Below are 26,421 nucleotides of genomic sequence, written 5' to 3' on the forward strand. Positions count from 1 at the left end.
AAAGATGTATGGATCAATATAATTCTTTTTTTTGTAGATGCATGATGTCTTTACCTATCATTTGGTATATTTTTTTTATATCTGACCCTTTACCTGCCCACAGGGGAAGATTTAAAATGACAACTTTTTCACAAAAAATTAATTTTTTTAACTTAAATTTTGAAAATGTTCCGGAAGGTCTGACACTTTTATATATATCTTAAATTAAAGCTAATGTAATATGCTTTATCATGAAAAAAAAAAATTTCGGACTTTATCTTATCTTCATGGTGAAAATGGCTACCGAATGCTATTTTTGTGTGAAAATTTTCGATTTTGTATTTTCCATTTTTAACTTTATTATGCTATAACTTTTTGAAAAATGTATGAATCATTACAATTTTTTTATGAGAAGTAGTATTTATATAGATCTTTCATTCGACATACTGTTTTTTTAAATCGGACCATTTCCCTAAATACAGGGGGGATTCAAAACATAAAAATGCATATAGAAAGTAGAACTTTTTCAACTTAACTTTTGAAAGTGTTCCGGAAGGTCTGACACTTTTATATATATCTTAAATTAAAGCTAATGTAATATACTTTATTATGGAAAAAAAAAATTTCGGACTTTATTTTATCTTCATGGTGAAAACAGACATCAAAGTTTATAAAAAAAATACGATTTTTGTAAAAAAATTCTTTTTTATATTTTTAACTTTATAATGCTATAACTTTTTGAAAGATGTATGGATCAATATAATTTTTTTTTTATAGATGCATGATGTCTTTACCTATCATTTGGTATATATTTTTTTTATATCTGACCCTTTACCTGCCTACAGGGGGGGATTTAAAATGACAACTTTTTCACAAAAAATTTACTTTTTCAACTTAAATTTTGAAAGTGTTCCGGAAAGTCTGACACTTTTATATATATCTTAAATTAAAGCTAATGTAATTTACTTTATTATGCGAAAAAAAAATTTCGGACTTTATTTTATCTTCACGGTGAAAATGGCTACCAAATGCTATTATTATGTGAAAATTCTCGATTTTATTTTTTACATTTTTAACTTTATAATGCTATGACATATTTAAAAGTGTATGGATCAACATTATTTTTTTATAAGAAATAATATTTTTTAATAATCCCTTTTTCATTCGACATACTTTATCTTAATTAGGATATTAATAATGAACTAGCAGATCATGTAGCTTTTGGAATAATCCACCAATTTTTTAAATTTAAAAACTATCTAAAGATTTGCATCGAAGCGTTTTTTTTTTTATAGTGATTTTAATCACTGTCAGATATCATTATACTTAATCCATCTATACCACGTCACCACTGTGCCGCGACCCCCCTGTGCTGGGTTTTTTTTTTTTAGTTATTAGCATCAATGCGTAGCTGTGAAATTATAGAATGTAATTTGATGTTTTTTTATCAGTTCGTATACCTAATTACTTCTGCTACGTGAAAAATGATCTCGTTTAACGATGTATCGAAAGATCACAAAACGTACCTAGTTGTAACTATTAACGTCATAATTTGTAAAAAATTTTTTCAGTCTAGTTCATAAATACAAATTTTATAAAAAATTACAGTTTTCATAGAACAATCAATGTTGATATTATTACATTTCACTTTATATTGAAGTAGTTTTTATTGATAATATTTAAAAAATTGTTCTTACTGATAATAGTTGACTGATGCTCAGTGCTTGAAGCACTGATACAAAATGATATAGTTATAACTTGATTTATTGACTCTTCATCCAAATCCGGCCTATTGAACACTACTGATGTACTTCGTTGTTCTTTACAATTTGGAACAAATCGTTGGGCTCATGTCATTACGAGAACAGACCTTTAAATATGATGAACACTCACTAAACTATTCCTCTTCAGGCTGTACTATTAGTATAGTAGCTCCTGGTATCACATCAGGTAATTCGCTTATGTCCATTAATGGCATAGAGCGACCTCAAGCGCTGAAAAGGATCACGCAGAAAGAGAGGGCCGTTCCAATATAAAGAATAGTTAAATAGTTCAGAAAGCATAAGCTTTTTGCAAATTAAAAAAAATGTGTTATCAACAACTTTTTTGATTTAATAAATGTACTTGATTTCCGAATCATATATTTAGGATAAATTGCATATGGATTTTTCGAATGATAGAAAATTACTTTGTTTTTGATCTCATAATTATATATCAACGGCGACATTATTATCTTATATTTAAATAATAAAAAATTTTTATTCATCACTTGAAATTGGAACTATTATAGTGTTTAATTTTAAAAAATTGATGGATAATTGCAAAAGCAACATCAACTTCTATTAAAATAAAATACAAAACCCATAATTTTCATACAAAAATAGCATATTTTTCAATATGGTAGCCATTTGCGTATAGAAGATAGATCGTCGGGACAAATTTTTTTTTTTCATTTTGTAGTACATAAAATAAGCTTTAATTTTATATATGTTTAAAGGACGCAGTATTTCCGGAACATTTTCAAAAATTAAGTTGAAAAAGTTATTTTTTGTAAAAAAGTTACTATTTTAAATCCTCCCAGTGAGCAGAATAAGTGTTAGATTTTCAAAAAAAATTATATCAAATGAAAGGGAAATATCTAAGGTTTCAATACAAAAAAATATTATTTTTATTTGTTCATTTTTGAAAAAGTTATGGCAGTTTTAAGTACAAAAAACATCCCGATAAAATGTAATTTTTATCGCAAACATTACATTTTTTTTTAAATTTTCGACAGCCATTTGCACATAGAAGATAAGATGTCGGGACAAATTTTTTTTTTTCATTTGATAGTATATAACATAACCTTTGATTTGATATATGTTTAAAGGACGCAGTATTTCCGGAACATTTTCAAAAGTTCAGTTGAAAAAGATCTATGTTTTTTACAATATTTTAAGTTTTGAACGCCCCCTATATAAGGGGAAATTGTCCAATTTTAATAAAAAGTATGTCAAATGAAAGATGTACTTATAATGTATTTAGAAAAAAAAAATTTGTGCTGATATATACATTTTTCAAAAAGTTATAGCATTTTTAAGTTGAAAATTTAAAATCGAAAATCGAAAATTTTAACACAAAAATAGTGTTTTTTTAACTACGGCAGCCGTTTAAATGTAGAAAAAAAAGTGTCGGGACAAATTTTTTTTTTTCATTTTGTAGTACATAAAATAAGCTTTAATTTGATATATGTTTAAAGGACGCAGTCTTTCCGGAACATTTTCAAAAATTAAGTTGAAAAAATTAATTTTTGTAAAAAAGTTGCCATTTTAAATCCCCCCCAATGAGCAGGTTAAGTGATAGATTTTCAAAAAAATGATATCAAATGAAAGGTAAATATCTAAGGTTTTAGTATAAAAAAAAATTATGTTGATTTGTTGATTTTTCAAAAAGTTATGGAAGTTTTAAGAAAAAAAAGTGAAAAAATTTCGAAAATTAGCGATTTTTAAATTTGTAATTTTTTTGGATATTTCCCCCATTTGCGGGGAACGAGGGAATTTTTTTCAATTTTTAAGGGTAATGTCTTCAACTAGATACGATTTGTGATCTTTTGACGTATTTTTGAAAGAAATCGGTCCAGTGAGAGCTGAGAAAAAGTGGCAACAGACATAAAAAAAAAAAAAAACACATCATAGTAAAATTAATACCTTCTCCGCTTCGCATCGAAGCTAAAATTTTTATTCATCACTTGAAATTGGAACTATTCATTAGATTGTTTAATCAATCAGACAAAACAATCAAACTATTGCACCTTTATCTACCTAATAATTTTACTATTATATATTCGTCTTACAACATTAATATAGTCATTTAATTTATTTGAACTCAACATACACGTTTATAATAAATAAAATTTTTTGTTAGTCATTTGAATATAACGCAAATACGTTTATAATAAATTACAAATATTTTAAACTTGCTTAAAATATTTTTATTATACAAATGTGCATTATTATAGAATAATTCTATAATAATTTGTTTTAATTATTAAAACAAATATATGAATACCTCATTTTATTAATTATAGTATTCGTGAATACTGCACATTATTTTTTTGTAATTACTAATCAAATATGACACTGCATTTGTTAACGTTTTAATTGAAAAACATTAAAATTAACATTCAGCTCGGGTTTAATTAAATATTTCAACTGTTCGGTAAGGTTTGAGGTCGACTGATACTACGTATATAATATAAATAATTTACATTAAAAGAGCTTTCAAACAAGACTAATTTGTTCAAAATTATACACATTATTAAATTTGCTACATATCATTAAAATATTGGTGACAATAAATGTGGGATACCAAGTTTATGTGAGCAGTGGCAGTGTATTTGATGAATTATTTAAAAACACTTTTCAACAATTTAATAACAATGTAAACACAGTAGATAAATTTTTAGTCGGTATCCAAGTTACACATATGATAGTAATAGATTTTTACTGCATGCTATAATCAAAATATTTTTTAATATTGATTGTTAACAATTTATTAAATTATTAGACACACGAAAAAACGGTTTAGTATGGTCCAGTAAGATAAGTTACTACACCAATATGATGTTCATCCTAGTATAGATAAATGCATTTTTCGTATCAACTTTTCGTCAAACAAACTTCTCACATTCCAAGTTGCAATTTTCAGAGCTAAGTCAGGGATTCTAAGCATCCTCAGACCATTTAAGGTCTGCTAGGTACTAATAACCATTGTTATAGTTTTCTCTGCTATGAAAATGTATAATTTAAATAATAATATGGTGGTTTTTTGTTTCCATTCATAAATAATTTATTCCTAAATAAGACTTTTTGGATATACTTATCTCTTAGTTAGATACAAATGTAGCTGGCCTACTATATTGGACCCAGGCGTCCTCGAAGTTGCTACATCCGTAACACTAGATGTACCCCAATTTCAATATAATATTAAAACTAAAAATGTCAATATTGACTGTATTATAATAAATTTAATTTTTTGGGACATTCTATAAATTAGTTAAATATGTATGTTGTATGATGCCATTTTAAAAAAAGTTCTCTATAAGGTATAAAGGAAGAACAAAAAGTACTTAATTTTTAATTAATTCAAAGTTCGATTGATTTTTATCTCATTAATATTCAATAAATATTTAGGACCTCACTACTGTAGTCTCCCATGCGAGAAGATATTTTTTATTCGTTATGGTTATAATTTATTTTTTATTATTATTATTACAATTATTAATACATGGATTTTTTTTTTTTTGACTATCATTTATTTTTCAGCTCTCACTTCACCTACTTTTACGGTAAAAACGCAAACAAATATCGAGCTTTTCTAATAAATTCACTGATAATAGTAATTATAAAATTTTCTGGCTGCATCTTAACAATAACATTTTTTTAATTCTCGTAAAATTTTCTATTTAAAGACGTCAATTTTAAACTTGCAAGTTGAACCAAAAGTTATGATAACAAATTCAACTTTTTTTATCATAAACTTTCTTAAAAATCAACTTAAAGGATTAAAAATAGGTTAAATAAGTCATTTTCATTATTTTTAACATATTAATAATCAAAATCAGTAAAAACTTGGAAACAAATTTTTTTTTTTGTTATAATTATTTTTTTATATGTAAATATACATTTAATTTCCCTGTCGTAATACAAAGCGAAATCCTAAACAAAACTCAAACGATAAGAGTAGTAGAATAGTATAGTGTGTACGAAGGTGATGTTGAGTCAGCTGCCTAGGTACTCACAAACACGTGATCATACAGCAGTTACCGTACTCGGCTGATACTTCGGATTAGCTGTGGGTGTCGAAAGGACGTTGTTACAGCAAGGGAACAAGGATAACACCTAGGTATAAGGTGCAGAAGAAGTGCAAGACACAAGTTCTCTGATATGTCGAGGACGAAAATAGGTAGCCCCTTTTACACAAAAACAAATTATAAGAATGATTGAAGAGTTATTTATACATATTTTCAGATACAATTTGTGCAGCTTTTAATGTCAATCCAATTTGTATATTAAAAGGAAGAGGTTACTCTTTCCCAAAAAAATGTCCTAGCTACAAATGGCTTATAATAAATTGAAGTAAATATTGGGCGATTCTTTTAATAGCAACTATTATCTACTCAATTTCTCTTAAAATAATAATTATGTTAAGAACATTTACTTTATGTTTTTTGGTTTCAAGTATTTCGATAAAAACTGTACACATATTATTTCGAAAGTTATTACTATTTTTAAATATAAATTAGAAGTGTCGTGTGAGTTATGTTATTATAATCATTACGCGTTACTCTTCCTCCACACAATATTTTTAAATGTTAATAATTTCTGAAGTGCTATTTCAAAAGTTGTTTTCGAGTACTAATTTTCTTAATTTGGATGATTTTATATTAATTAGCTAGTTAAATATGTATGTTACCTTAAGGGATTTCGACTCCTTTCGAGGAAAACGCTCACTGGCGCCAGCTTTTTACGACTTAAGGTTTGAAAATTTGATCAGATGCGCCCAAAGACATTTCTATGATATCAATTATAAAAAATGTATTTATTTCGTTTAGTTTTTACCATTCTGTGACCTTTATTAGCTTTTTTTTTCATCCACGCGCATGTTTTGAATAAGGGTATTGCTCATTTTAGTAAATATATATATATATATTTTGACTCTAACTTTGTAGATGATGAATTTGTAAGTCAATTTAATTATTCTCTTCAATTCGTATTATATACATATTATAGTTGTCATTTATGCATTGATTGGGTTGATTATTAACTAATTTTTTTCTAATATCATGTTAGTTATTTGTATTAAATGTTTGGTGTACGTATATGTACAGAGATTTTTTCTATGAATTTCTTTTAAATAAGTTTATAATACAAAATTATTGATATATTTATTAAAATTTATTGGTATATTTATCTTTTAATCTATTGAAATTATTTCTCAATATGCCCGTGGTATATTGTCAATAAATTTTACAAGTTTTTTTTTTTTTAATTTTCTTGATTTTAGTAATTAAATATTTTATGTATTTTTGTTACTCTGATTCTGATGAAATACTTTTTCTGCAAAACACTGATCGTGCCCGACGTAGCTGTATACTTCACTGAAATCCGTGGCCCACATATAAGGACTAAAGATTCATACGTGAGTCTCGTAGGGCCCCAGGATGGAGGGGGGGGTGTGAGCCTCAGCTAAGCGAAGCCTAATAGTTAATAAATTGACACATATATAAAATTAAAAATAAAATTCTTAATGTGAATTTCATACTAAAATTAATTACTTAAATAATTATTTATTTATGTATTACATTTATAATTTATGTATCTTGTAATTGTGATTTAAACAAGGAAAGTAGGGGTTCGTATAGCTTTTGGAATATTTCAATATTTTTTTTTTTTTTTAATTAAAACACTATTAACAAATTTTCATCAAAGCATTTTTTGTGATAGTGAATTTAATCACTGTCATATATCATCTATACTTGTCTCCACTGCGCTGGGTTTTACTTATTTATTATTGCATAATTTAAATCCATTTATTAACTTAAATATTTTTCAGTATTGAATGTTTTCATTTATGAAATTATTAGTACATAATAAAATTATCTAGTATGGTCCAGTAACATTAGTAACAACACCAATATAATTTTCACATGTGTATAAATAAATGCATTTTTCATTTTTCATATCAACTTTTTTATATTGAGGCCACCCTTTTCGGAAGTATATCCAAATGTTTTTATATTCTTCAAATAAATAAATACACACATCTAAATAATAAGCTGCAGCAAATATATCCAATTCCCATATGATATTTTCAACACCTGAAAATAAAATATATATTTAAAATCTACAATATTATTTATTAAAATAATTTTCTTTCCTTCACAAATAAAAATTTTTATCATCAAGTTTTTAATTTTATAGTTTTGAACAAATGATTGATAAATATCAAATGTTAGACCATATTTAGATGTTTTTAATTATTACAAAATCATTGAGATAATTTAAAATATATTATAAAGATTACAAATATTTTTCGTACTTTAATGTTATATTTCAATCTTTAAGAAAATTATATACATAAGTTTATAACGCAAATTTTTAAGAGTTGAATTTTCTTTGATTGGATATATCAAATTTTTATTAAATAATATTGAGTATTGAAATAGTTTTATTTTTATACATAGATTTTAGCATAAAATTTAATAAAAAAATGTTGATTATGGGTTAAAGTCCAACATTACTCTAAAAAATAAATTTTATACTATTTTAAATAAAAGAGATAAATAAATTATTTTATTAAATTTTAATAAATAATTAAATAATTTTTTCTCAAATTTTTATGTAATTGCTTTATTTATTTATTAAGTCGAACGTTAAAAATTACTCTATACTAACTGGAATACTACCTTATCATCGGGATAATAATGCGATTTTATTTTTAATATTTTCCAGATCATCAATAATTAAATAATGTTCAATTTTTTTTTTTTTATGATACCGAAATTAGCTACAATCTGAAACAGTTATTAAGACTTATATATATTCCGGGGCGGTTCTTTGAGTCGTGGCATAGTTGGGACAAGTATAGATGATATCTGACAGTGATTAAAATCACTATCATAAGTAACACTTCGATGCAAATCTGTACATAGTGTTTAATTTTAAGAAATTGGTGGATTATTCCAAAAGCAACATGGTCTCTTATTTCTTTCATTGTTACTAATTAGTAGTTCTATGATTTATAAGTAAAATATATGATTAAATATCTATTAAAGAAAGTAAATATACTATGAAATTAATATTTAATAATTGAGTATTGTAATTTTTACGAAGAAATTATAAATAATTATAAAGTAGTTGTTACTTTTGTAACAAACGTATATAAAATTTGAAAGGCCTGATACAATAGGTTTCAGAAGATAATTTGTTGTTAATTATGAATAAATACTCTACAAGAAATTTTCAATAAAATCAAAAATATAATTTTTATATTATTAATAATTAGTTAAAAACAAGTGTTAAAATATAAAAATAACCAAAAAAATATAAGACAAAATGAAATTCAACAACACAATAATGGACGAAATCATAAATGAAACTAGGTACGGTATATTTTTGAATATCAGTATATTATAGAATACTGTAGGATATAGTTTATACGAAATAAAGGAATGTATTTATGAATTTTAGCATGTATTTAAACACCAAGAGTTACATAGAAATTTTTTCTAAGAATTTTCTTTAAATGAATTATTACAGAAAAAATAGTGATTTTAACGAAATTACGAGTTTTCCTTATAAATTTACTGTTAATTGTAACAATAAAAGTTCCTGATTACATATCAATCTAAATAATCCATTTTTTTATTTCTCATAAAATTTTCTATCAAATGATATAAAGTCTATACTTTCAAGTTGAGCTGAAATTGTGTTAAAAAGATCACCATTTTTTAATTATAAATTTTTATAAAAATCAACTTTAAAGGATCAAAAATATAAGTTAAAAATGCCATTTTGAAATGAATTTTTGCGCGGACTATTTTTAACTATTAAAAATCAATAATAACTCGATGAAAAATTTTTTTTTAATTAAATTTTTCATGTATTTCTAATGAATAATAATCTCAAAAAAGAGGTGATAGAAAAAATCTAATTTCAGACTTGAAATTAGCATAAAAATTTGGTTTAGTTAAGTGTATATTGATCTATAATCATGAAAAAACTTTTTATTTTACAATGTAATTCAGTATGAAAACGAATTGTATAGTCTTATTAATTTTGAGATATTTAATTTAAAAATGTTTTTTTGAAGTAGCCATTTTTTATAATAGCGTAATTTTGAAATATTTGTTTAAATTTCTAAAATTATAGGTTTCTTTCCAATATTTGGTGATTATAAGTTCAACAAGATTAAAATTATGTTTATTTAACGTGTTGGTCATTAAAATTGGTCAAGTAAGAACTGAAAAAAATTAACGACAGACGCAAAAAAAATCATATAGTAAAATATTTTAATATGATTAAGACATTTTTTCTCAAAAGGGAAGACTACAGCGATGGTCATTTTTTAGACTAGTATATTTTTGAGATATTTGTCTAAATTAAGAGAATTAATTTTTTTTTTCCAATATTTGGTAATTATAAGTTTATCGTGATTAAAATCACCTTCTTAGGACGTATTGTTCAATAAAATTGGTCAAGTGAGAGCTGAAAAAAATGAATGACAGACACATAAACCATATAGTAAAATATAAAAAGCTTCATCACACAAATAAACAAATAGTAATTTTTGTTTAAATGAATGTAACTAATTCAGGACCACCCTCAAAAAATGAGAGCAAATTTTAGAAAATTAGGTCTTGCATTTTCAAAAAAAATGATGCATTACAATTATTTTTGGCCTAAGCCTTAGAAATCCTATTTTCCTAACGTTTTCTATTTTAAATGCACCGGCGGCATTTTAAAATAATTAAGTAAATAAAATCTGAATCATACTAGAATTTTTAATTTGAGTACCTGGTTTTATGTTTTTTTGAAATCTTCTGCTATTCCTAACAAATTTCTTTATATCTTTATTTTTTAAACGATTCTAATTTCATAAAAAATATAATGTATTCATTATTATAAATGTTATATCAACATAAAAAAAATATTATTACTCACTATAGAAGTATTTCTATACATATCTAGACTAAACTTTCTGTCCCTGCATATTAAATCTGACAAAACATCGAAAAGTCCATTTTTATTAAAATAAAATTCAACTGGAATCTTGTTTGGTGTTAACTTCTGATTCATAATTGATTTCTGATAAGTAAATCCCAAACTTGTACATTTTTCTCTGCACCATTCGTTATCCACTGGTTTATAATGATATGGGAGATCTAAATATGTAGTACTAAAGTAATACACATCACCATGAGGATAATAAAATTTATATGGAATTTCAATAAGCTAAAAGTTAAATAAAAACGTTATTTGAATAATTATAGAGTTATTATGGTTATTTTTCAATAAATAATTAAGATCTTTAATTTTTGTATGAAAATTATATGAATGACTTTTCTATGTTCAATTCAATAAACCTTAAATGAATTTACCTCTCTTGAAATAAATGACTTAATGCTGCATACAATATATAAAATTGCCACTTTTATCATCAAAAACATTCTTACCTTATAATAAAATTTATGCTCTAATATTATAAAAATATAATAAAATAAATTTATAAAAATTTCTGAGTGTACTAATAATTTGTACTATTTAAATATAATTTAATTTGAATTTATTAATAATGACATTTATAAAAAAAATATAAATAACTTTTTTGTATTGTACTAAATTATAATTAGAAATAGAATTTGCAATCTATACACACTTCAAATAAATTAATTATTACAAATTTTTTAAATTAATTATAGAAAAAATATCAAAAAAGAAGTAAAATGCTTTCATAAATTTAATTATATTTGCATTTTTTTTAGGATATAAATAAAATACGAAGAAGAATGATGTAATTTTTATTTATATAAATTATCGATTTCATTCCAAGTTTATAAAATTATTAAAAATTAAAAATTACATTATATAAACAATTTATATTTATGCAGATATATCATTGTTTAATAGTTTAATATGAATAAGTAACAATATAAAGTAATTTTCATTACTATATTAATAAATTAATTTTTCATTTTGTATACACACTATAATTTTTGAGCCAATCTTTAAAAATTATAAAATTTCGAAATCTCTAAAGTAGATATCATATCCTATAAACTNAAAATTTCGAAATCTCTAAAGTAGATATCATATCCTATAAACTGAAAATAAGACGTAAAAATAGTATTCGAAATTAATAAAATAATATTGAAATATGTTACAAAAGTACCGTTCAGTCTAATTTTGTAGGTTCAATGTTTTGTATGTTATATTTGATACTAAAATACTGATGTACTAGCTTTTCACAAATTAAAAACTGGAAAAAAAAAAGTAGTCAACTATTTTGTTAATTGTTGAAACAGAAGTCCCATAAATACTGTGAAAACAGAATTCAATTTTATTTCATAATTTGAATTGTGATTAATAATCAAAATTAAATAATTAAACTAAATATTAATAAAAAATATTACATTGAGTAAAGAAAATTAATTTTGATATTTTTCATTGAGAATGTATTTTTTTAGTTTCATTTATTTATCGATTTTTTAAAAATTAAGTCCTTTTTTCCCTCCTATATATTTATTGAATTTTAATGAGATAAAAATCAATCGAACTTTTTTTCTAACTCGAAAATAATTAAGAAAAAAATGCAAAAATACTCACATGCACGGGTGGTTTGAAACTAGTACCCCAAGCGTTAAAAACATTAGTTTTATCGTTTCGGAAACTCTTAAATTAAAGCTTCTGTAATATACTTTAATATAAAAAATTTTGGACTATATTTTATTTACTTGGTGAAAACGACATTAATAAAAAAATACAATTTTTGTAAACAAATTCTTTTTCATATTTTTTAATTTTTAATGCTATAACTTTTTGAAAAATGTATGGATCAATACAATTTTTTTTGAGAAATAATATTTAAATGCTTCTTTCATTTGACATACTTTTTTTTAAAATCGGACTTTTTCCCTTTATACAAGTGTAGTTCAAAACTTAAAAATACGTATAGAAAGTAGAAATTTTTCAACTTATTTTGAATTAAAATATATTTATTGATTATTCATACGTAACCTAATAATCAAACATAAATATTTGTTATATTAATTAAAAGGATTTTTTTGTTATATAGGTCATATGCAATTATGCATATATGAAATCGGCATAAAAGTAGGTTTATAAAAGTATATTTTGGTCTCGGATGAAAAAATAACAAACAATTTCTTTTTTTTTTTTTAAGTATTGTATCAAGACCTTAAACTTTTATTTAAGTTTACCGTAAAAGTAATAACTACTTTATAATTTATTATAATTTCTCCATAAATATTACAATACTAAATTATTATATATCAATTTCATACTATAATTAATTGTTATAAAAAATATTTATTCATATAATACACTTATAAATCATAAAGCTTAATCATGATATAAATAAGGATATATGAGATCATGTCGCTTTTGAAATAATCCACCAATTTTTTGAAATTAAAAACTATCTACAGATTTGCATAGAGGCGTTTTTTTTTTTATAGTGATTTTAATCACTGTCAGATATTATTTTTTTAGATCCATCTATGGTATGTCCTCACTGTGCAGCGACCCTACTGTGCTCGGTTTTTTTTATTTAGTTTTGTGATATATTATAGTACAACTTTTTTACAAAATTACGAATTTCTCTGAGTGCTAACCCTTTTATTTATTAGTAAAAAAGTTGTATCTACAAAACTTGTAGAAACTCGATAACGTTAATACATGCCGACTTTAGCTCAAATTTTTTGAATATAAGAATTTAAAAAATATTAAGGAAACTATAATATAAAAAATGTATATAAATAAAAAAAAAAATTTTATTTTCTACAAAAATTAATATTTAACACGTTATATTGAGAAGTCCTAAATAAACACAAAGAAAGTCTATTATTTGACGTACAATTGCATAAAATATTTTTTCTAATCTTAAAAATGATTCAATTGTTATATGTATTTTAATTTATCATAAACTACTTATGTATTGGTAGAAATATTGTAGTAATAGAAAATTAGTACTATTAATTAATAGAAATACATTTTATAGAGATACTATTTATCCTTCTTATTAGTTATAGTAAAACCGTTTTCAACAATTCGATAATAATGAAAACACGGTGGATATATTTTTAGTAGGTAAACAAGTTAAACATGAGCTAATGCAAAATTTTTGATTATTAAGATTATTACCGATATATTTTTTGTATAGATTGTTTATATTTATAAAATTATTAAATACATGTAAAAATTATCTATTACGGTCCAATCACATTAGTTACAACATTAATATAATTAATTCGTTCATACATGTATAAATAAATGCATTTTTCGTTTTTTATATCTACTTTTTTATATTTGGGCCAACCTTTTCGGAAGTATACCCATATGTTTTGAGAGTCTTTGAAAACATAAATACACACATCTAAATAATAAGCTGCAGCAAAAATATACAATTCCCAAAGTGGCTTTATAAATCCTGTAAATAAAATACTTGTTAAAAATATATTATAATTTAAAACTGTCTCTACCATTGAATATTAATCAGAATGGTTTACTATAAATACTATATCCTATTTTTATTTTTGAATATTTCACAAGTTTCCTACTAAAATTTTAAATCTTCTGCAACGTTTTTAATTAATCTATAAAATTTACAAATGGCTGTTTCTATAACAATAATTATTTAATTCCCCCTATAAATACGGATTGTGGTATTTGTATTAATAATATGATATAGAAATAATGACGGTATTTTTTCTATTCGATTGACAGATTGAGTTCTAACTAGTTTTTAAATTTGAACTTGAAAAATAATGTATCATTTATTTGGTATTCTTAATACTGGAAATATTATTAATCTGTACGAGTAGGTCTCAAATTATTTTTATTTTAGTTTTCAATAAAAATGTTTTCACTCCGCACAGTATTTTAAATTACAATTTTAGCACTGTAATATTAATATAAGTAAACATTTTTATTTTTAGTTGAAAAAAAAGATTGATAACATTATTTAAGGATTACACGTTGTTCTTGAAATTATTCTAAGAACAAAATAATGTTTTTAAAAAATAAATTTTGTTATTTTTTCTGCTTAAAAAATCTAATTTAATTAAAAAGTTCTAAGATATAATATTACACAACCAAATTCAATATTATTACTATGAATACTAGACAATCTAATAGAAAACACCACAGGTAGCAAAATAGTATTAAAATAATATTATAATAGTGATATACTTGTATTTTGGAATAATATCATACGTTTATTTAATAATTCTTTTATTAAGGAAACAAATATAAAAATCAAAGGGCTTTTGATTTTTACATAGGAATAAGAATAGGAAAAACAATAAATGATTCTGGTCTAATGTAAGCCAAAATTGTAATGATGTACTTTATGAATGGGAGAACCTTCTATACCATCAATTAATTAAATTAAAAATAATTTAATATCTCTCTTCAGTAGTTGTACAGGTAAAAAAATAGAAGCAATGTCTTTTTAAAGACATAAATGGTAATATTTACTAGGTTTTACTACAAGTATATTTTTAATATTAAGTCTTATGATCTACTGGAAATCTATAGAAACACTTATGAGATGTAACTATTTTTAAAAGGTCAGATAATAAAGTATTAGAAACTTTATTATTTATAGCCCATTGAGCCAGTTCAAATTTTATTCTTGAAAATGAATCAATCAGGTTATCTATTTCTGTAATATAATCACAACCAGGTAATTTATCATTTGATACATCATTATTAGTAATAAAATTATTAAAATTAAAAAATATAAAATCAACAGATTCTTTGTCAGATATATTTGCAGCAGATATGTGTTCATTTCAGATATTACTGACGTAAAAAAAAAATTTTGCTTTAGGTAGATTGTCGTCCAAATTTCTCTAACTCACTAAAACAACAAGATTGTTGACATCACTCAAATTCTTCTTTCTTTTTCTAACTATGTGCATAACTTGTGTGATAAAAATATGTGACTACTTATAGGAATATTTTTCAAAAATGTTTAGATCTCAAAAATAAGATATCTTATAAAAAGAATGTAAATTAGCAATATTGTTTAATATAAAAATAACCATCAAAGTGTGGTGGCAAACTTTGATGATATTGGGCAGTAATTAACACCACTATCATAATCAAATGCTTGTATGCGAATTTATTGAATTTTTATAGATTAACTTTTATAAATTTTAAACTTCAAATTAAAAAAAAGATTTCCAATTTTTTTTTTTTTTTTTTGAAAAGATGCGTTTTGATTTACTTTGATGGCCATCGTCAAATAAAAGAACAATTAATGGACAACATTTTTTGTAATATTGTAAAACATTGTTAAATCTTAAATTTGCTAATGGTCAAAAATTGTAAGATTTTCAGAATCATATTCAAGAATCGAGTTGAAAAAAAAATGTATACATGCGTAGGCGGTCTTTGTGAAACATTTCCTGTACTTGGGTATTTTACCCCTGTTGGTCGGGATTAGAATAGACCATCGGTTGTTCCTGCCTGTTGTAAAAGGGACTTGTAGTAGAGCAGCAACTACTACAATATTGGGTGTAGGTTCATCAGCTACACGCCAGGCAGCAGCCAACAGATACGGGAAACTGTATAACTGATGGCTGCACTGCGATACAGAAGGCAACGGGAAACCACCGTATTAATATCCCAAGTAACAGCAATCAACATGTCTTCTTCTCAAGTAAAAAATTCCGGAGGTAAAATAGACCCCCGTTCGGATCTCCGGGTGGGGACTACAAGAGAGGTAAGAAGTGTTAAGGATGTGAAGCAATATAAACGAATAGCAACTTGGAATGTAAGGACTTTATAACAATGTGGGAAATTGGAGAATCTGAAAATAGAAATGGACAAAATGAAAGTCGATATTCTTGGAATATCAGAAATGAGATGGCCAAAGTCAGGAGACTTTTGGAGCGGAGACCATAGAATAATATATACAAGAGTATCAGAGAAGAAACCTGGCACAGGAGGAGTAGGGATTATAATGAATAAAACCCTAGGAAAAATAGTTAAAGGCTATATACAATATGACAATAGAATAATTCTAGTCAAGTTCCAGACGAAACCAAAAGATACAATAGTAGTTCAAGTCTATATGCCGACATCAAATAGTAACGATGAAGAGGTAAAAGAAAAATACGAAAATGGAGATAAAATAATCGAAAATGTTTAAGGGGAAGAGAAAAATTAAATAATGTAACAGGTGCCTTTAGGTTGGGAACGCGAAATGTAAGAGGAGAACGCTTATTAGAATTTTGTGCAAAACATAACTTAATAATCACAAACACTTGCTTCGATCACCATCGAAGAAGAAGATACACATGCCAGGATACATAAATAGATACCAAATAGATTACATCATGGTTAAGAACAGATTTAAAAATCAAGTAAAGGAAAGTAGAAGTTACCCAGGAGCGGATATAGATAGCGACCACAATCTAGTAATGATGAAATGCGAACTTAAATTTAAAAGAATAATGGATAAAAAGAAGAAAATAGTGCAATGGAAAATTAAAAATCTGAGAGATGAGAAAATAAGCAAAAAATATAGTGAAGACACTAATGATTTAATTATTGAAGAATCCCAAAATATTAAAGAAAGATGGCAGAACTTGAAAGATACAATTACAATGGCTACAACGAAAACTCTAGGAAATAGCAACAATGCAGCAAGAAAGGAATGGATTACGACGGAAATAGTCAACATGGTAGAGGAAAGAAGCAAATACAAGAGTTTGAACAGTATAGATAGACAGGAAAAATACAGAGAACTGAGGAATCTAATCATTAGGAAATCGAGGGAAGCAAAAGAAAAATATANCATTAGGAAATCGAGGGAAGGAAAAGAAAAATATATGGAAGAAAAGTGTAATGAAATAGAAACCCTCATAAAGACAGGAAGTAGTGATGAAGCATATAGAATGGTGAAAATGTTTTTTGATCCCCGAACAGGGGGAATAGAAGATAATAACGGAAGAATGCTATATGAACAAAATGATATAGCGAAAAGATGGAAAGAATATCTAGAAATCCTGTACAAGGGGGAAATACTTAAGGAAAATGAAACCAACGAATCAAACGAAGAAGATAAATCTGAAGAAGATGACGAAATAGACCCAATTATGAGAGAAGAGTTCGACAAAGCTTTATAGAATATGAAAAATAAAAAAGAAGCAGGAATCGATGGAATACAAGCGGAGCTTTGGAAGGAGGCGGGAGAAAAAGTTAAAAGGGAATTATTTCAAATTATCAAAGTCATATACGAAACCGGTGAATTGCTTGAAGATTACGTAAAGAGCCTAATTATTCCCATCCCAAAGAAAACAGCAGCAAAGCAATGTGAAGAATACCTTACTATTAGTTTGCTATCCCATGTCTCTAAAATACTAACAAAGATTATATTCAAACGTATTGAAGGTAAAATAGAACAATCATTGACATAAGACCAATGCGGGTTTAGAAGGAATATGGGAACGAGAGAAGCAATATTGGCGTTAAGGATAATCATTCAAAAAAGGATTAGGAAAGACAAACAAACATTTATAGTTTTTGTGGATATCGAAAAAGCATTTGATAACGTAAATTGGAAGATAATGTTTAACATGATGAAAAGATTGGGGTTAAAATACACAGATAGGAAACTTCTGTATAACCTATACAAGGATGAATCCGCAGTTATAAGAATCCAAGATGAAGAGGAAGAAGTAAAAATAAACAGAGGAGTTAGACAAGGTTGTACATTATCCCCAATTATATTCAACGCATATATTCAAGAAGCAATAGATATGATAAAGGAAAATACCAATCTAGGGATAAAGAGTAACGGACAAAAAATAAGTATGTTACGTTTTGCCGATGACATAGCTTTAATTGCTGAATGCAAGAAAGATCTGGCTCAACTATTTAAAGCTATGGATAAAACATTCGAAAATGAGAATAAATTTGAAGAAAACAAAAGTAATTGTATGTGATAGGGAAAATAATACAAGAATACAGATAAAAATACGAAACCAAGCAATAGAACAAGTAGATGAATTTACATACTTGGGAAGCGCAATCAGCAAGAATGGAAGAAACAGAAGTGAAATTATAAAACGTATCTATCAAGCTAAAATAGCCTTTAACAAAAAGAAAACTATATTTACATCAAGGAGCATGAGTTAAAAATAAGAAAAAACCTATTAAAGATCTATGTATGGAGCATTGCTCTGTACGGGTGTGAAACCTGGACAATAGCAATGGAAGAAAAAAGAAGACTTGAGGCGTTTGAAATGTGGTGTTATAAAAAGATACTAATGATAAGTTGGATAGACAGAGTAACCAATGTAGAAGTACTGGAAAGAATATCAGATGGAAAGTTACTATGGAATAACATAGTCAGAAGACGCAACGAATGGATAGGTCATATAATGAGACACGAAGGATTGTTGAAATTGATAATAAAAGGAACAGTAGAAGGAAAGAACCGTAGGGGTAGACCAAGATTGGAATTCATTCAACAGATAATAAAGAACCAAGGATGTGACTCATATGTGGAAATGAAAAGGAAGGCGGATAAGAGGGAAGACTGGAAGATGGCTGCAAACAAATCTACGGATTGAAACCATAGAGAGAGAGAGAGAGAAAAAAAATGGGAAACAACAAGTCCTTATCTCTAACAAAGTAGTTAAAAATCTCCCTACGAAAGTGATCGTCCATCTAACTCATATTTATAACGCAGCACTTCGTTTATCATACTTTCCAACTACCTGGGAATCATCAGTCATTGTCATGTGCTCAAACCTGACAAGCCGCCTGAAAACCCCTCTTCGTATAGGCCCATTAGCCTACTGCCGGTATTGGGAAAAATTCTAGAAAAAATCATTCTTAAGCGTATTACCAGTATAGCACAATCAAATAATATTATCCCTAACTTCTAGTTTGACTTCCGCTCACACCATGTCAAAACTCACCAATTCCACCGGGTTGCTGACACCATCTAATCTGCACTCGAAACTAAAAAATGCTGCGCCGGAGTCTTTTTGGATGTTGCGAAAGCATTTGATACCGTCTGGCATGACGGCCTCCTTTACAAACTTAAAAATACTTTTTCAGCTCCACTGTACTTAATACTAAAATTCTATCTTGAAAACCGATCATTTAATGTTAGTCACAACCTGCAACATTCAAATCAATACCCTATCTCTGCCGGTGTCCCTCAAGGCAATGATATCGCTCCATTCTTACATACTATTTATACGTCAGACCTGCCTACATTTGAAAACACTATAGTCGGGACTTATGCTGATGATACCGCCCTATTATCAGCTTCTCCCGACCACAAAATTGCGTCTCAACAACTTCAAACTCACCTTAATACTCTTTTACAATGGTTCACCGACTGGATAATAAAAATTAATGAATCAAAGTCTTCCTTTGTTACTTTTTTACTCAGACCTCACAACTGCCTAGCCGTATCAATTAACAATATCATCATTCCTCACTCGAATAAAGTTAAATACCTCGGTCTTACATTCGACAGGCGCATAACTTAGTCTTGTCATCTTAAAGATAAGCACAAAAAACTAAATTCTAGACTCCATCTGTTAAAGCCACTCCTCCGTTCTAACCTAACCATACCCATCAAAATAATTTTGTACAAAAATCTTCTTCAACCAATATGGACATATGGTATTATAATCTGGGCTAAGGATTCAAATAAGAGAACCATTCAAGCATTCCAAAACATCTGCCAGCGGATAATCACTGGTGCACCCTGGTTCGTCTCAAACGTCATAAACGCTTCCACGCCAAGTTACAAGATATTCCCAACCAACTAATACACGATTTAGCTTCTTTAACACTTCCTGGGAACCCTTCAAGACGCCTCAAAAGGAATTGGTGACGCGACTTAAAAACCTAAGAATAATAACTTAATAATATTAAGAGGTGTCTCAAATGTGTGACTTCCTCTTCATGTGCAAATACATTGTCAACTGTCTATAAATTATAAATATTACTTATTGTGCATACTTTATAGATTGTAATTTTTCAAATAAAGTCAATTTAAAAAAAAAAAAAAACTTATAAAATCTATTGTGTTTGTTTTTTTATTCTAAACAAATATTTCAATGTGCGAAGATTAAAAAAACACTTAGTTTTAGGAAATATTTGTAAACTACGTGGCATAATTTGATCACACTATATACGCGAAATGGTCAGTTACGAACGCTCTGTTTTATAAATACATGGTGTCTATAAACTTGAGCAATATTGTTGAGATACATACACCTTACATTTTTATCATATGCTATTCAATGAATACAAATTATGATAACAGTTTAATTTTTGTATCATCTCAAATATTACATAGATACAGAATGATTCATTAAGAATGAGACTATCATTTTTTCAGAAACTATTGANATTCATTAAGAATGAGACTATCATTTTTTCGGAAACTATTGAAAATTATGTAAAGAAAATTTTATTTGATTCAAAAAACTATACAATAATAGTTAAATAACTTTTGCTTGGCTTCTGGGATATCAAACTTTAAAATTTGGCAATTCCATACACTAGTTGGGTTTAATTTTGTTCTGTGGCAAATTATACGGTACCGTGTATTGATTTAAAACACAATATTACATAATTAGAAACTATTGAATGATTAAATGAAGTTTTGTATTTAACTAGAGACATCGAAAATTATAATTTCGTTTACCTAACATAACTTTCTGTAACACTTCCTAAGATAACCTACAATTTACTATAGTAAACTTGTGATGAATTGCGATAATTAATAGACATTAACCATTTTAGTTAAGGTTTTCGTAAATTGAATAATAGTCTGGTCAATAAAAGCTTGATTATGTGAAAAATGAAGAATTCTGTTAATCATAACAATAAAATATCATTAATAAATTAAATCAAATAATTTAACTTTAACGTGCTGCGACACACAAATATTTGATCGTAAAATAAAAATTATAAAATCAAAACTTATTGTAAATTCTTTTGTCTCAATAAAAATAACTGATTTCTTTATTCATGACTGTCCTTTGAAGGAAAATCCTGAATTTAATTCTGCTAAGGTTCTTCTTAGCAGCATAGTTATACCTCAGGCCTAGCACTTATTTTGATAATTTAGATTTCGCGCCTGTAAAACAATAACGTAAATTGTATTACAATTATTTTTGAAAATTATATGGCCTGTCTTATATATATATATATGGCTAAAACAATAAGTTATAAACGATATTTTTATTTTAATGTATCAGCGGCTATTTAATATATTTATGTAAATTCTAAGTATTACAGTAATGATTAGAAAGTATTAAAAAATGAAATGTAAACCAGAAACATACTTGGATTTTTTTGTTCAATATGAGCCTTTAAATAATTTTTAAACCATCTGTCATTATTAATAAACTTCTTTATGTCTTTATTTTTAATAAGATTCTAATTTCATAAAAAAAATAAAGTTTTTATTGTTATAAACGTCATATCAACATGATAAAAACATTATTGCTCACTTTAGAAGTATTTCTAAATATGTCTAAGTTAAATTTGCTGTCCTTACAAATTAATTCTGACAAAACATCGAAAAGTCCTTGGTCATGAAAATAAACATCAATTGGAATCATATTTGCTGTTAAATTCTGATTTATATTTGGTTCCTTATAAGTAAACCCCAAACTAATACATTTTTCTATACACCAATTTTTATCTACTGGTTTGTAATTAAATGGGAGATTTAAAAATTTAACTTCATATCCAAATCGATTATTTCCCATAATAACCATTTTTGTTGGAATAGCTATGATCTGCAAGTTAAATAAAATTTTATTTTTCTGTAAGTATTAATTATAACAGTTATCTTTATTTAACGATTTGATTAAGATCTCTAATTTTTGTATCAAAAATACATGAGTAATTTTGCTTTACTAAAATCAATAAATTCTAAAAAAATTACTTCATCTGGATCATTTGACTTGGTGCTGCAAAGAAAAAATAAAATTAACACGTTTGCCACTAAAAACATTTTTATCTTATTTTGAGTTCTAAGCTATCGTGCCAGTATAATAAGTTTATTTAAAATAAAACTGATTGTACTTATATAATTTTATAATTTATATATATTTTAAATTCAATTTATTATAAAAATGTAAGTAATATATGTAATGTAATAAATTAAAATTAGGAATTGAATTTGCAATGTAAGCTTTAAGTAAGTAAAATTATTATAACTATGATTCATTAAATAGATATTAAATTGAAAAAGTAAAAATAGATTAGAAAACATAAAAACAAATAAGAAATATTTTATGTATTTTAATGTACATTGGAAATCTTATAACCAAGAGTGTAAAATTACATTATCTTTTTTTTATATCAACCTTTTGAGTTTTAAAATTGCTTAAAGATTTAGATTTAAAATAAAAGTGTATAAATAATTTGATTTTCATAATACTTATAGCACTAATAATTTTCTACAACAGGCCATATATTGTTATTATTATTAATTTTGAATATTAAGTAACAATCTCGCGCCGACCGTGATATTCATACACCGTTCTTGCCGGTCAATGTAATACTTCAAATTTTCCAACTTTATATGCGTTTTTTCGAAATTAAATTCTCACTCTCCTATGTAGTTTTAAATTTCACGCGCAGTACGTGTATTCAATTTTACGTTATAGTGTTTCTTTAACGTATTTATTTTGATTTTCGGTTTTCCTAATAAGTACAACAAATAATTTTGCTAGCTTATCGCGAGCCATCCTTATCTGCCGGCTCGTTACCGACCGATATCAGTACACGTTATCTAATCTTAGATGATAACTCAACGAACAACAGTAGCAATCGGAATAATACAAATAAAACTAACAAATCGGTTTCTCCGATAATAATGAAAAATAATAAAATTGTCAACACAACCTCCGCGCAATCAAATTCAGATGATGTTACTTCACCAACTTTATAAATCATGATCAAAGAAGACGGATTCCAAACCCTAAGTAATTGGGTAAAATTACATAGAGTATTTTCTCCCAATTCACCTTCATCTGAACACCAATTAAAAAAACTGATATTTATTTCGGTAAATAGATTTAATTACATTTCTTTAGAAAATAACACTCAAACAAATAATATTGGTATCAATAATAATAATAATGATACTAGTAATAATAACAACAATATAAATTTAATGGACACTCAAGCCCAAAATATTCCTAAATCACCGCCAATATTTGAACGTGGGGTTGGGGATATCAGCGTGATGAGCAATAAACTGGTAAATATAATTGATTCGGAGAATTTCTTTTACAAAGCTTCTCAGTAGCCTGAAAATTCAAACACTAACACGAGATTGTTACAGAAAAACCATTCCTTTTTAAAAGAAAAAAAATGCAAAATTTCATACATACAAATTACGCGAGAAAGAAGCTTTTAGAATTGTAATAAAAAACTTACACCTAGATACTTTTGTCAATGAAATTAAAGAAGAAATAGAAGAAATTGGTTATGCTGTTCGTCAAATAATTAACTTACTACAGAGAGAGACAGAGGCCCCTTGCCTATTAATCTACTCGTCTCTATTCCGACTACAATATTTAACAATCTATTATTAAAAAATAATGTCTAATAACCTACAAACTTCAAAATCATTTCTCATCCTATTATGGAATACCAACGTCTTAAACAGCCTCAAAAATGAAATTTTATATTCACTAAATGAACTCAATATTGACTTGGCTTAAACCCACTTTACTAATAAATCAAAAAATCTTTTTTCTTGGTTGTCAAGTGTCACGCAAAAACCATCCTAACAACTCAACACGAGGAGGTGCTATAATCATTATTAAATCATTTATAAAATATAATACCTACTTTACATTTCAAACAAACTATTTACAATCTGCCTCTATAAAAATTGTTTTAAATAACATACCTATTACTTTTGTTGCTGTGTACTACTCTTCAAGAAACACTATATCTGTTGAACAATTTTATGATTATTTCTCTTCACTAGTCCATAATGCTATTGTAGGAGGTGATCTAAACGCAAAAAATACTTACTGGGATTATCATTCTAAGAACTCTATAGGCATCTATTTAAGTCAAGTTAAGTCAAGAATAATATGTCACCTGTATTGTATGTATAAATTATTCAAAAAATGTAACCTTTATGTTTTGTCACTACAATGTACCTTAAACTATGTAGATAAGTCATTTTAGCGCGTGACTACCTAATACTATTACCATGTATAACTGTATTGTATTGTACATTGTACTATGACATTATTTATATAATAAATAAAAAATTACAGATGATGTCCTTTGATAATCGAGACTTCTCACAAAATCAATCTAATTAAAATGTTTCTACAAAATATATCATAAAAATCATATCCAGTAGTCTGTCCGCAACCATATCGATCAAGTATCCACTTTCATATTCACCTCGGCTATCAAGGACTGGAAGTGAAGACTAGACTTTATTCAAAGTTCAAATTTATTCAACTTCTATTACTTTCACATTATAAAATCTTAAATCACGCATGAAATCTAAGGTGAGTTATTTAAAGGTCTATAAAATAATTATTGCTGAGCTTGCTTCAACTATTATACGCTAAAAAAATTATAGTCTATATTTTTATTGCATTCATTTACACAAGTATTCTACCGGATCCTGACTATTCGTAAGTTAAGTTCAGGTCTATTCTTGATGAACTCTCTATTCCACACCCTGTTAGAGATAATTTATTTTCTTTAGTAGTAACTCAATCACAAAGAGTCTCGTATATTATATTGGATAATACTAGTTGACGAAACAACGGCGACTACTCATCTACACCTATTTAGTAACTATTACCCATCCAACTAACCTGTATTCTTCATTTTGAGTTACTACACTAACAACCCAAGAAACATTAAAAAATCAATTAAAAATATATTCGACCACTGATCACTCTCCTGTCTTTCACACTTTAAATACCAATCCGCATCAACCCAATAACTTTAACAAATAAAAACACGAACTGGGAAACATTCAAAAATATCATTGATACTTATTTAACTTTAAATATTAAACTTAAAAACAGTGATGATGTTGATAACGCAACTAATAGTTTAACATTATTAATACAGACTACTGTTTGGAAATCTACTACTTCAAAGAAAAACAATCCCAATGAATTCTACACCGATTCCCTTGTATGCCCGTAACCTGATTGCAATTAAAAGAAGAGCCAGAACTGTGTGGCAAAGAACTATACTGCCTTCTGACAAACACACATACAATAATTTAACTCTTTAAATTAAACAAATTCTTTCCGAATTTTGTAAGGATCCTTTGAAAAGTTCACTTCTACATTTTCAGTGAAAGATGTTTCCTTATGGAAAGCCACAAATTACATCTTACGTAAAAGATCTACTTTTTTCCTGGTGAAGTTAAAAATTGTATTTTTTTTTCTCTTCCTAAGAAAGCTCCAGACTACGATTTGATTACTGCTAAGATTGGTAGACAACTACCTAAAAGAGAAATAAATTTATTGATTTATACAAGGTGTGTACAAAAAATAATGGGAATCTTTATATACCTATGATTTTGAAGAATTTGATTTTCAATTATTTTTTCTATTTAATGTTGGTACACATGCCCCTGAATTACTATAAAATTTTCAACTGGATT

General features: G+C 26.4%; 2 protein-coding genes across 2 annotated transcripts; both read right to left on the reverse strand.

The window, feature by feature from the left end:
- Positions 1-7,263: 7,263 nt before the first annotated feature.
- Positions 7,264-11,233, reverse strand: LOC126901531 (uncharacterized). The gene is made up of 4 exons (XM_050678032.1): positions 11,120-11,233; positions 10,683-10,973; positions 10,536-10,608; positions 7,264-7,837 (listed from the first exon to the last, which is right to left on the reverse strand). Exons 1-4 carry the CDS (start codon positions 11,186-11,188, stop codon positions 7,620-7,622), a joined length of 651 nt encoding a protein of 216 aa, XP_050533989.1. The 5' UTR covers positions 11,189-11,233; the 3' UTR covers positions 7,264-7,619.
- A 2,538-nt stretch (positions 11,234-13,771) lies between these two features.
- Positions 13,772-26,170, reverse strand: LOC126901534 (uncharacterized). Its single transcript, XM_050678034.1, has 5 exons — positions 26,152-26,170; positions 22,699-22,723; positions 22,259-22,549; positions 22,091-22,184; positions 13,772-14,187 (listed from the first exon to the last, which is right to left on the reverse strand). The coding sequence occupies exons 3-5, from the start codon at positions 22,526-22,528 to the stop codon at positions 13,967-13,969; spliced, it is 585 nt and encodes a 194-aa protein (XP_050533991.1). The 5' UTR covers positions 22,529-22,549; positions 22,699-22,723; positions 26,152-26,170; the 3' UTR covers positions 13,772-13,966.
- Between the last annotated feature and the right edge of the window lie 251 nt (positions 26,171-26,421).

Source organism: Daktulosphaira vitifoliae, unplaced genomic scaffold, assembly GCF_025091365.1.
Source record: "Daktulosphaira vitifoliae isolate Bord-2020 unplaced genomic scaffold, ASM2509136v1 Scaffold_3, whole genome shotgun sequence".
In the NCBI taxonomy this organism is placed as follows: Eukaryota; Metazoa; Arthropoda; class Insecta; order Hemiptera; family Phylloxeridae; genus Daktulosphaira; species Daktulosphaira vitifoliae.